The sequence below is a fragment of the Rhinoraja longicauda genome, chromosome 15, assembly GCF_053455715.1.
Source record: "Rhinoraja longicauda isolate Sanriku21f chromosome 15, sRhiLon1.1, whole genome shotgun sequence".
NCBI classification, from domain to species: Eukaryota; Metazoa; Chordata; class Chondrichthyes; order Rajiformes; family Arhynchobatidae; genus Rhinoraja; species Rhinoraja longicauda.
Genome location: NC_135967.1, coordinates 37,563,819 through 37,576,768, shown reverse-complemented (window position 1 = coordinate 37,576,768; position 12,950 = coordinate 37,563,819). Strand labels below are relative to the sequence as shown.

The window sequence follows — 12,950 nt, the reverse complement described above, 5'->3', positions numbered from 1 at the left end:
TTATGATTCCATGATTCTATGAACAAGAATCAGGGGTTGGTCATCAACCCCTGAAGATCAGTAAGAAATTGTTCATCGTGGGCGGCACGGTAGCGCAGCGGTAGAGTTGCTGCTTTACAGCGAATGCAGCGCCGGAGACTCAGGTTCGATCCTGACTACGGGTGCTGCACTGTAAGGAGTTTGTACGTTCTCCCCGTGACCTGCGTGGGTTTTCTCCGAGATCTTCGGTTTCCTCCCACACTCCAAAGACGTGTTAATTGGTTAATTGGCTGGGTAAATGTAAAAATTGTCCCTAGTGGGTGTAGGATAGTGTTAATGTACGGGGATCGCTGGGCGGCACGGACTTGGAGGGCCGAAAAGGCCTGTTTCCGGCTGTATATATATGATGATATGATGATGATAAAATGTAAGAAATTGACATTCATCTAAAATGTAAGAAATTGACATTCATCTAAAATGTAAGAAATTGACATTCACGAAGCCCAATGAGATCCACACCCTGGTGCACCTGGAATTTCTCATTCCATGTATACCTTCAGCAAATCTTTGCGGTGCTTGCTCGAAGGGCCGAATGGCCTCCTCCTGCACCTATTTTCTATGTTAAATCCTTTTTTACCACAAACAGTTACTCAGAGAGATCCATTGTCAAATGGATGTATCTTTACGTGACATTGTGTTGCTCAACCTTTATAGATGAACATTACTTCAGAGCAAGGAAGGTCAACCATAAAATGTATAAGAAGATTAATAATTTCTTTTTTGTACACGCTTATATTTTTTCTACCCATCTCTTCTTATTTCTTTGGAATACAGTTAATTGGTAGTAAAAGATAATGACACCTGAAATATTAGTTGTTGGCTGATGATCTTCGGAATTTCCAATTTCTAAATAAGCAGGTGGCTTTCTTAATATGTTTTCTACTGAATTGTCTTTGTATGGATTTGCCTGTCAATAGCTAAGCATTTGTTTTAAAATCATGTTTATTTGATTAAATCATTACTTATATTGCCACTAAGACTGTAAAGAGTGCATTTTACAATTCTGTTAAAAAAAAGTCTGAAGTCAATAATGTCTGCGCAAAAATAGGATTGCATTAATATAAACTACTTCTTAAATAAAACTTTTGGTTTCATTCTGCTTTCATCTCTAACATGAGGAAAAATCAATACCAGAATTTATGCTGGCCAATAACGATCACCATCTTCTATGAGGATGATGTGATGCAATGATGGATTTTCTTTGGAACGTACTGTTCCTTGGGTTGTTCTGGAGGAGAATATTATCTGCCGTTAAGCAGCAAGTCATTGCTGGATAGTGAAATGTGCTTATGATGGATTGACTTTGGGGATAACCTTTGTGGATCAATGAGTGATAAAGTTTCACAAAGCCCTCTGAAATAATGTAACATGGGTTAACGTTGCCGAAACATACAAGTTCATAAGTTATAGGTGCAGAATTAGGCCATTCGGCCCACAGAGTCCGGGGGAGGTGAAGGACGGAAAGGTCAGTATGGGAATGGGAGGTTAAAGTGTTTGGCAACCGGGAGATCAGTAGGCCAAGGCGGACCGAGCAAGGGTGTTCAGTGAAAAGATCGCCCAGTCAGCGCTTAGTCTCGCTGATATATAGGACTTCACACTTTTATATCCCTCTTTCACATAGTTCCAGAACAACATCTCATATTTCGCTTGGGCAGTTTACACCCGAGCAGTATGAACAATGACTTCTCCAACTTCAGATAGTTCCTAAGAACACTGAAAAAGTCTGGTCTACCCCAACAGCTGCTGACGACCTTCTACCGCTGCACCATAGAGAGCATCCTAACACATGGCATCCCTGTGTGGTATCTCAGCTGCACGGAGGCAGAGAGGAAAGCTCTTCAGCAGGTAGTCCATAGAGCTCAGAGGACTATCAGAACACAGCTACCAGCCTTGGAGGGCATCTACAACACACGATGCCTCAGAAAAGCCACCAGCATTCACAAAGACTCTTCACACCCCTGCAACAGTCTGTTCGAACTTCTACCATCGGGCAGACGATACAAGGCCTTCTACACCCGCACCTCCAGACTCAGGAACAGCTTCATCCCCAGGGCCTTAGCTGCTATGAACCGGTCCTGCTGAGCCGGATGGTCACATCGCACAGTGAACCGGCACAGATCTACTTGCACTTTATTCTGTTTTAAAACTTTTCTAATTTGTTTCATTGGGTTGTTTAAATTAATACTGACTAGCTAATGATTTATTGCATCATATGGGAGGCGCATTCCCAATCTCGTTGTACCCCTGTACAATGACAATAAAGATATATTGTATTGTATTGTCCCTCTCTTTCCCCTCCCCCTTCCCAGTTCTCCCACTGTCTTCCTGTCTCCTACTACATCCTATCTTTGTCCTGCCCTCTCCCCTGACATCAGTCTGAAGAAGGGTCTCGACCCGAAACGTCACCCATTCCTTCTCTCCTGAGATGCTGCCTGACCTGCTGAGTTACTCCAGCATTTTGTGTCTACCTACAGTTCAATCATGTTGAGTTAATATACAATTAAAACGGCCTGCAAAGCATCCAGTCTATTCAATCTTACAGAGTCCAACTCACCTACTGAAATACTACTATGAGATATGATTTATTATTTATTTATTTGTCCTCCTTGTCTTAGTTTCCCTCTTCATTATTTCGCACACAAGTTCTAATAACATTGTTGGTCTTGAAACCTTGGACAGTGAAACTCCAGAGGTTGACTCATCCAGCCACTGGCCGCTGCAGCAGATCTTTTCATGTTCTTTTGCGATGTCACATGCAGTGCATCACATCAATAGCGATGTCATGGGCTGGTCATCTTATGCATTGTGTTGTCATCTGATCCCTCCTGAGTCACGTTATGTCTAATGAAACCCATCTGTTAATATGTTACGGCTGCCCTTCGCTCAAAGACTAAATTCATAAGAATGGAACAGTATGAGAATCTTAACTAAATTATTCCTACACTCTAAGGCGTACTCAAGTGCAATCAGTAGTCCAGGGAAATACCAATGCTTGCAATACTTGAAGACACTGAGGAATTTTGAGAACGATGGATTTTACACGGTTTACTTGGGCGAAACGCATATTTCTGAAAACCTGATAACAGGCGATGTGAACTCCAGCGTGGTCAAAGGCAAATCACCTCTTGAAGAACTGACATTAATTCACGCTGGGGGAGTAAGAGGCTGGGTCCCGTGGCAATACAGAGTCTTCTTCCAGTCACAGCAACTATCCATGTCTCCAACGCCTGTAGATGCCAATGAGCGGATCTTTGAAGAATTCTGTCAGGTGCTCAGCAAAACCTATGGAAAATGCACAGTGGTGATGAGATCCAAACATTGGGTTCCTGCAATTAGGTCACAGCTTCAAAGTTCCTCTGAAGACCAGTCAGTGATCCCTCTGCGGAAGGCAGAGGCCATGCACAATATCCATTTGCAATCTCCAGACATCCGAATGACAAAGGTTTTTTCCCCCAGGATAGCGAGACACCATGGCCATGAGTTCTTGTACCTTCCTCCCCCTTTCCCTCATCTCAGTCCTTTAGAGTCAGCATGGTCTTCGATTAAATGGTCTTTAATCAACAACAGGAAACATTTCACTGTCGTGGCCTTTCCAAAAATAAACGACTACAAGTGCATCCACTTGAAGGCTTTGATTGAAAATGCGATTGAGAGGGTAACGCCATGCCAATGGAAAACGTCCTTTAACCGAGTCAAGAAGTGGGAGAATCGATATCTTTACAATCAACCGCAGTAAGGGGCCTCCCTCTCCTCTGATAATCGCAAATAAAATGTCAATGCCACATTTTTGAGGTATCATTTTTAAACTTCAGAAAAGGATTTTAGGAAAGTATGGCGAGTCGTAGGCGAAGTACGTTGAAGTAGCCGTTTATTATAACATTAACAACCGTGACAATCAACGCATCAAACGACAGACAACCATAAATCTTACTGTCTCCGCTGGAGGACTAAACGAGACTGCTTCGTTCCCTCTACCTGCGTACCACCTCACCCGGTCTACCAATCAGAGGGTTCGATGGCCTGGACCAATCCCTGTGTCCCTACATGACCCCCCCCCAGAACCCTCGGTGCGGTACCGGGCAGGTGTCCGGACCACCCGACCGGAGCGGGTGCGGAGAGGAGAGGGGGGCCTTGCCGGGGGTGGGGACGGGGAAACCGGAACGGTGGGAGAAGGTGAAACTGCCGGAGCCGGAGGGGGCAGTGGCAAGGAGACCGGGGGAAGCGGGGTCCCGAACGGGGGCAGCGAGGGGGAAAACTGCTGTACGGGAGCCGCGGCCGGAGGGCGGCCTCTGCGAGGAGGTTGAGCCGCTGTGACGGGCTGGTCTGGGTCTAAATAGGCAGGCTTAAGGCGGGACACCGAGACGACCTCTTGTCTTGTACCCACTTCTAACGTGAAGGTGACTGTGCCTCTCTTCACTACCCTGAACGGACCCTGGTAAACCGGTCGGAAAGGGGGGCGGTGGGCATCGATGCGCCAGAAAACGAACTCGCAGTCGCCCAAAGCCGGCGGGACGTGTGAAGGGGGATCCCCGTGACGAGAAGCAGGGACCGGGGCTAGGGACCCCACCCGCGCTCAGAGTGCAGCTAAGAGTGCTGTCATGGAGGGAGGGGGGGTGGAACATTGGGGAAGAACGTCGCCTGGTACCCGCAGGGGCGAGCCATAGACCAGGTCTGCCGAGGAAGCTCCGAGATTGTGCTTTGGAGCCGTGCGGATACCCAGGAGAACCCATGGGAGCTGGTCGGCCCAGTCGGGGCCGGACAGGCGGGCAGTGAGTGAGGCTTTAAGCTGCCTGTGGAACCGTTCCACCATCCCATTGGCCTGGGGGTGATAGGCGGTGGTTTGTTGTAACCGGGACCCGCACAGTTGAGTCAGAGCCACCCACAGGGATGAGGTGAATTGGGCGCCCCGGTCGGTAGTGATGACGTCCGGGACGCCGAAACGGGCAATCCAATTTAGCGCCAGAGCCCGCGCGCAGGAGGCTGCTGAGATGTCGGACAACGGGAGCGCCTCTGGCCACCGGGTGAACCGCTCGACTACCGTGAGGAGGTGGGTGTAGCCCCTGGAGTGCGGTGACGGGCCGACGAGATCCACATGGATGTGGAGGAATCGGACTGCGGGGATCGTGAACTGTTGGATGGGGCGTCGAGTGTGTCGGTAGACTTGGAGGTTTGGCACGGAATGCAGGCGTGGGCCCAGGAGGCCACCTGCTTCCGCAGCCCGTGCCAGACAAATCGAGCCGCAATGAGAGCCGAAGTGGCCCGAATGGACGGGTGTGCCAGGCCGTGAATAGTGTCGAAAACCTGGCGCCGCATGGAAGTGGGTACTACCGGGCGGGTGCGCGGCAGGGAAACGTCGCACCAGAGTTTAGTACGCTTGGGACCACAGGCTACCTGTGCTAACCGCAACCCCGAGGTGGTGTGGGGGTACAGGGAGGGGGTGTCTTCCAGGCGCTGAGCCTCCGCGAGCTCCTGGAAATCCACCCCGGAACTTACCTCGGCCACCGGGGAAACCGCCGGTCTGGACAGGGCATCCACGACGGCGTTTAGTTTTCCCGCAATGTGCCGAACGTCGGTGGTAAATTCCGAAATGTAAGTGAGGTGTCTCTGCTGGCGGGCTGACCACGGATCGGAAACCTTCGAAAAAGCAAACGTCAGTGGCTTGTGGTCAGTGAAAGCCACGAAAAAGCGACCCTCTAAAAAATAGCGAAAATGACGGATCGCCAGGTAGAGGGCCAGGAGCTCCCGATCAAAGGCACTGTAAGCTATCTCGGGGCGAGCGAGCTGGCGGCTGAAAAAGGCCAAAGGGTGCCAGAGGCCGTTAACCTGCTATTCTAAGACGCCCTCCACCGCCACGCCGGAGGCATCGACGGTGAGGGCAGTGGGGGCAGAGGCGCGCGGGTGGACGAGCATGGTGGCGTTCGCGAGGGCCAGCTTGGCTGCTGTGAAAGCCGCGTCGGCGGCAGGGGACCACCCGAGCTCGGTGGGGTTACCCGCGAGGCATTGGAAAAGGGAGCGCCTGATCCGGGCTGCCGCCGGGACGAAGCGGTGGTAAAAGTTTATCATCCCTACAAACTCTTGTAACCCTTTGATAGTGTCGGGGCGGGGGAAGGAGCAGATAGCAGCCACCTTCTCGGGCAAGGGAACGGCACCGGCCTGTGTGATCCGATGGCCCAGGAAATCGACTGAGGATAGTCCGAATTGGCATTTGGACGGGTGTAGGATCAGACCGTGGTCCTGCAACCTTTGGAATATGGAGCGCAGGTGGGACCGGTGTTCGTGAGCCAACCGACTTGCCACGAGAATATCGTCCAGATATATGAATACAAAAGGCATACCCCGACCCACATGGTCCATGAGGCGTTGGAACGCCTGGGCGGCGTTTTTGAGGCCGAAAGGCATCCGCAACCACTCAAAAAGCCCGAACGGGGTGATTGTGGCGGTCTTAGGGATGTCTGGGGGGCGAACCGGGATCTGGTGATACCCTCGGATTAAGTCCAGTTTTGAGGAAACCGTGGCACCCTCTAGGCTGGCAGAAAAATCCTGAATATGCGGGATCGGGTATCGGTCAGCCGTGGTGATGGCATTCAGGCGTCGGTAATCGCCACATGGTCTCCACCCCCCAGATGCTTTTGGGACCATGTGTAACGGTGAGGCCCACGGGCTGTCTGACGGGCGTATGATCCCCAGTCGCTCCAAAGTGAGGAACTCTTCGCGAGCGACTGCCAGCTTATCGGGGGGTAGGCGTCGGGCTCGGGCGAAAACAGGCGGTCCCTCCGTGGGGATGAAGTGTACGACTCCGTGCTTGGCAGCAGGTGTGTCGAATCGCTGGACTAGGAGCTCCGGGAAATCAGCGAGTATCGCAGCAAACGGGTCGGAGGTCGTAGTGACGGCCTGGACGGTCGGGGTGGATGACACGGAAACCGAAGGAGCGGGGGGGTCAACGCTACTGGACGACTGCTGCAGGGTCTTCCCGCGGACGTCAGGGATTAACGCGAAAGCCCAAAGGAAATCCGCGCCCAGGATTGCCTGGCCTACATCTGCGATGATGAAAGTCCAGTTGTAGGTCCTGGAACCAAAGGACAGGGACATGTCCCGTGTTCCGTAGGTACGGACAGGGCTGCCGTTGACCGCAACGAGTGGGGGGCCGGTCTTACCTGATCGCGCTTCTTGGCAGGATGGAGGCACAATGCTGACGATCGCCCCGGTGTCCACGAGGAAAACGGTGCCCGTATGTTGCTCCGTCAGGTAGAGGCGATGGTTCTGGCCGATCGAGATTGCCTCTACATTTGATCGGCCGAGGCATTTCCCGAGAATGTGCAGGGGCTTCTACAGTTGCGTGCCGCTGCTCCCCATCTTCTATGAAAGAAACACCAGCCGCGCTGGTGTGTTTCTGTGTCGCGGGCCTGCTTCAAAATGGCCACCGTCGACGTAGCAGCTTGGTGGGCTTTTTGAAAAGTGGCGGGCGGATGGGCGCCATCTTGGCTGCGCGGTCAGTCGCTCACCTATGTTGAAACCTGATTTACTGACCCGGGGCGCCTCGCCTTTGCCGCGACCAGTGCGTCCGCCTTTTCTGCGAAATCCATCGGGTCCCCGAAAGTAACGTCTGCTAGGACTACGCGGACGTCCTCTGGCATCTTTTCGCGGAATGCCTCCTCGAACATGAGGCATTTGGTGTGTTCTCCCGCTAGAGTCATCATCTCCGTCATGAGGACCAACGGCGGTCGGTCCCCGAGCTCGGGTAAGTGCAGGAGTGTGCTGGCCCGCTGTTGTTGGCTGCGCCCGAAGGTTTTCAGCAGCAGCGACTTGAGGCCCGCATACTTATCGGTTTCTGGCGGCTCGGTGACGTACTGTGCGACCCGTGCGGACGTTTCCGACGGCAGGACGCTCAGTAGGTGGTAGAACCGGGTCGTGTCCTCCTGTATTCCCCGGAGGTGGAACTGTGCCTCCGCTTGGGCGAACCACAGGCGTGGTTGGTGGGCCCAGAACGGGGGCAGATGAACGCCGACTGCGTTTGGCGTCGATGCCTCCTGATGGGACATCTTGGTGATCTGTGATCACGTCGGGGTCACCACTATGGCGAGTCGTAGGCGAAGTACGTTGAAGTAGCCGTTTATTATAACATTAACAACCGTGACAAACAACGCATCAAACGACAGACAACCATAAATCTTACTGTCTCCGCTGGAGGACTAAACGAGACTGCCTCGTTCCCTCTACCTGCTTACCACCTCACCCGGTCTACCAATCAGAGGGTTCGATGGCCTGGACCAATCCCTGTGTCCCTACAAAAGGCAATTTTCGATGTTTCCAATTCGGAGGTGCTGTTGCAAGGTGATCTTATTTCGGGGGTGGTATCCATGTCATGATTCTCGTGCCATCTCCCTTGGCTATGTGGGGGTACAGGTCCACCACTGATTTTCTGCCCCCCCCCCCCCTTTGCTTCCAGAGTCTTTCCCAATTATCCGTTTTGCCGGAGCAACAGAAGACTCCAACGTTACCAAAAAGGTCCACCGAGGGGCCGATAAACCCGCAAAGTCAGCCTCGGAAGTCGGCTATGGGAACGGAGCTGAGATCCGTGGGGATTCGAGTTCCAGAGCCCCAGCTGCAGGGGGGATATGCGACACGCCGATTGGCGTGGAAGACCCCGTGAGGTCAAGTTTGGCCGCCTCATCCGGCATAGGCGCCACATTTTCGGGGGGGGGGGTATTTTAAGTGTGCTCTCATGATTTTGTCCGGATTAAAGCAGATGCCCGCACCACTGGTTGTCAGAATATCGGTGGGGAACCTGTACTTAACTGAAGGATTTACTTTTTGTTGAAAGCACACAACATCTTTATAACTTATTAATTTTCTACTTTTTTCTTAATCCTAGCCATTCTCTATTTGGTTCTCAAAATACCTTCAATCCTTCTTTAAAACCTAACATTACTTTCAATGCTCGACCATGCAACTGGTAGAGCTGCTACCTCACAGCACCAGAGGCTCACGTTCCACCCTCACCTTGGGTGCTGTCTGTGTGGAGTTTGCACGTTCTTCATGTGATCGCGTGGGCTTCCTCCGGGTGCTCCGGTTTCCCCACATATACCAAAGACCTGTGTGTTTTTAGGTTAATTGGCCTCTGTAAAAATCACCCCTAATGTGCAGGAGGTGGAAGCGAATGTGGGATAACAGAACTAGTGTGAACGGGTGGTCAATGTTCAGCGTGGGCTCAGTGAGCATAGGGCCTGTTTCCATGCTGTATCTCTAATATTCAATTAAAACTGAAACAGCACAGACCGTTTACCTTGTTCGTGTCTAAATTTCCAAGTGTCCATATTTTTTTCAGTCACCATCCCCTTTTCTACTTTCACTCAGTCTGCAAATTTGAGACAATATGCAATCTCTGGATTAAATAGTAACAGACTCATGCCCTGCAACATATTGTCCTGTTTACAATTTAAGTTGACGTCTTTTGTTATTCCTTCAGATTAAATATTTAACCAAATTTCTTGATTTGAATTTCAATGCTAGAGACATTCTATGAAGGTCAGAAAGAGATTTTAAAAATGTTTTGTTGTGATCCATAATATAGACGATATATCTGTTTCTCCCAATGACTATGTACTTGTTTCTTGATCAGAAAATTTTCACTTTGGAACAACAATAGCATTTGATCAATTATTGAATTCACAGTTAAAGGGCCTGTTCCACTTAGGCGATTTTAAGGAGACTGCCGGCGACTAGGTTGTCGCCGACAGTTCGCCGGGGTGTCGCGGGCATGATCGTGAGGAGTCTTCAAAGAAAAGTAGTGGATCGCGTCGCTGAGAAATCAACCGGTATGAAATTTCTCGGCGACAGCTGGCTTGTCGCCAGGTATCGTTGCTTATTGCAGGCGCTGTCGCCTGCTGTCCCCAGGTTTGCTAGGTTCTCTTAAATGCATTTAGAAGCACGTAATATTAAATGAAGTAAAGTCATTTGAAGGTGCCATAAAATACTTGTGTTTAACCAATTTATTTACTGTCAGGACATTTGACAATAGACAATAGACAATAGACAATAGGTGCAGGAGTAGGCCATTCAGCCCTTCGAGCCAGCACCGCCATTTAATGCGATCATGGCTGATCACTCTCAATCAGTACCCCGTTCCTGCCTTCTCCCCATACCCCCTCACTCCACTATCCTTAAAAGCTCTATCCAGCTCTCTCTTGAAAGCATCCAACGAACTGGCCTCCACTGCCTTCTGAGGCAGAGAATTCCACACCTTCACCACTCTCTGACTGAAAAAGTTCTTCCTCATCTCCGTTCTAAATGGCCTACCCCTTATTCTTAAACTGTGGCCCCTTGTTCTGGACTCCCCCAACATTGGGAACATGTTTCCTGCCTCTAATGTGTCCAATCCCCTAATTATTTTATATGTTTCAATAAGATCCCCCCTCATCCTTCTAAATTCCAGTGTATACAAGCCTAATTGCTCCAGCCTTTCAACATACGACAGTCCCGCCATTCCGGGAATTAACCTAGTGAACCTGCGCTGCACAGCGTAGATTGGAGGCGACAGTTTGACGGTCAGGTAAGCGTGGGAATTTTCACGATATTTATGGCCATTAGCGATTACATTTAATGTAGGCTCCCAACCCAGATATGCAACCCAGAAACCAGATATGCATCTCCCATACATTTTCAAAGAATACCTACACTCCGCACAAAAATCCATTCAACCACTTTTTAAATTAAATTTCTTAATACTGCTAGTAGTAAACTGGAAGTCAATCCAGTTTATGCCTTGTTACCGTGAAGCTTGGCTTTCAAGTAACCCGGGCAAGATGTTATATTTCAAAACTCTCAAGTAATTACCGACTTGTCAGTGATTTCAGCGAAAATTAGGACGCCGGAGAAGCATTGACAAGCGTGTGAATTTCGCGATGTTTCCGAAGACGATGTAATCTGGACCTGACTCGGCATTGTCGTGGTCATTGACGTGGTCATTGTCGTAGGGTAAAAGAAAATTTTGCCGATCTGCTATGACTTTGACAGTTGCCGGCAGTCGCCTAAAAGATCGCCTAAATGGGACAGGCCCTTAAAATATTAAATTCCATAATGAAATTAGTTTAATTACCAGAACTCTTATTCCACAGATATGATGGTATAGTTTCAAAGGTTCATAAGAGTTCATGTCAAAGGAGAATTAGGTCATTCAGCTCATACAGTCTACTCCGCCATTCAATCATGGCGTATCTATCTTTCCGTCTCAACCCCTTTCTCTTGCCTGCACCCCATAACCTTTGACACCCTTTCCAATCAAGAACCTGCCAATCTCCACTTTAAATGTTCCCATTGACTTGGCCCCACAACCTTCTGTGGCAATGAATTCCACAGATTCACCTACCTCTGTCTAAAATAATGTGTCCTTCTCTCCTTTCTAAAGGTACATCCATTTATTCTGAGGCTGTGCCCTCTGGTTGGTGTCTGGAGTGGGATACTATTACTATTCACATACTATTTTAATCTTATGTGCCTCAAAAATATGTGGGAAAAACAATCTTCTGCACTGTCTGACACACTTGCTGAATATCTTTCTTTCAACCAATTTAAATTGTTAATCACTTAAATGTTTATTCACTTCTATCAATGTCTCATAGCTTCTTGGTTAAATCCTGATTTCCGTGTGCACTTTGCCACCTTTTCAATGGTCATTCTAGATCGAAAAACCAGAAGTTAAATTGTCGCCCAGAAACTTTTCCCTCCTCAGAGATACTGATAATCTGAACAGAAATGGTTTCAACATTAAGAATATAACTATCAATGTCAAGAATATTAAAGCATAAGAGACAGCAGATCCTAGAATCTCGAGCAGAACACAAAGTGCTGGAGAAACTCATCAGGTCAGGCAGCATCTGTGGAGGGAAGTGGATGGACAACTTGGCTTATTGGGATGGCAATGGATTTTTAAAGATGTTATACACTGCCGCCACTATGAAGCAGGGACAGAGGGATACATTATTTAGAATGGTTGGTTGGGTACCAAACATGAAGGCAAAAGGGACTTTAGTATGGTTTAAAGATACAGCATGGAAACAGACCCTTGGAGCGGGCGATCCCTTTGCCAGGGTCGGCCTTTGGTGCTCCAACCTGCAGGAGCTGCGGACTTTAACATCACGGAGCTCACGGTCCCCGGTTAGCGACCGACGTGGGAGCTCCAAGCCGCAGGAGTTTCGACCGTCCTGATGCGGGAGCTTAGACCGCCCCGACGCGGGAGCTCGATCGCCGGCTGTGGATGGTTCGACTACCCTGACCGCCGGAGGATAGGAGGAAAGAAGATAAGACTTCATTGCCTTTCATCACAGTGGGGAATGTGGAGGATCCGCTGTGGTGGATGTTTGTGTCAATTTTTATGTAGTTGTGTGTCCTGTGCTTTTTTGTTATGACTGTATGGCAAACCAAATTCCTCATATGTTGCAAAACATAATTGGCTAATAAATTACGATTATGATTATAATTATGAGTGTTTTATTATACGTCCCACACAGAAAAATGAAATTCTTACTTGCAGCAGCACAACATAGTGTGTAAACATAGTACTCTGTAAACAATTCACAACATAATAAGCAAAAGAAAAGCTCAGTATATACAGTATGTGTGTGTGTGTTTGCGCATGCATGCATGTTGGTTTAAATTTGTGTACGTGTGCATATATGTATATATATGTGTGTGTATATGGAGCGAGTGAGTGAGAGGGAGAGCTAATGGATAAAAATACAAGAATCCCCTGAAGTGCAAAAACAAGCAAATATGGAGAAAAGATTCATGGCATTCTGTAAGACATTCTATAAATACCATGCCTACAAGAACAGGTGAGAAGGTTTACACCATCAATGAACTATAGATTGCGGACTTTGGTTTTTTTGTTTTGCACTGGTGTTAGGGTTATTAAT

The 12,950-nt window shown here is 49.0% G+C and overlaps 1 protein-coding gene across 1 annotated transcript; it reads left to right on the top strand.

Moving 5' to 3' along the window:
• Positions 1-2,953: 2,953 nt before the first annotated feature.
• LOC144600418 (uncharacterized protein C21orf140 homolog) lies at positions 2,954-3,775 on the top strand. The gene has a single exon (XM_078412008.1). The coding sequence runs from the start codon at positions 2,954-2,956 to the stop codon at positions 3,773-3,775; it is 822 nt and encodes a 273-aa protein (XP_078268134.1).
• The last annotated feature ends 9,175 nt before the right edge of the window (positions 3,776-12,950 follow it).

What these genes read in the sequence shown, in the direction of transcription:
- LOC144600418 (XM_078412008.1), top strand. Translation starts at nt 2,954, where the DNA reads ATGAGAATCTTAACTAAATTATTCCTACACTCTAAGGCGTACTCAAGT.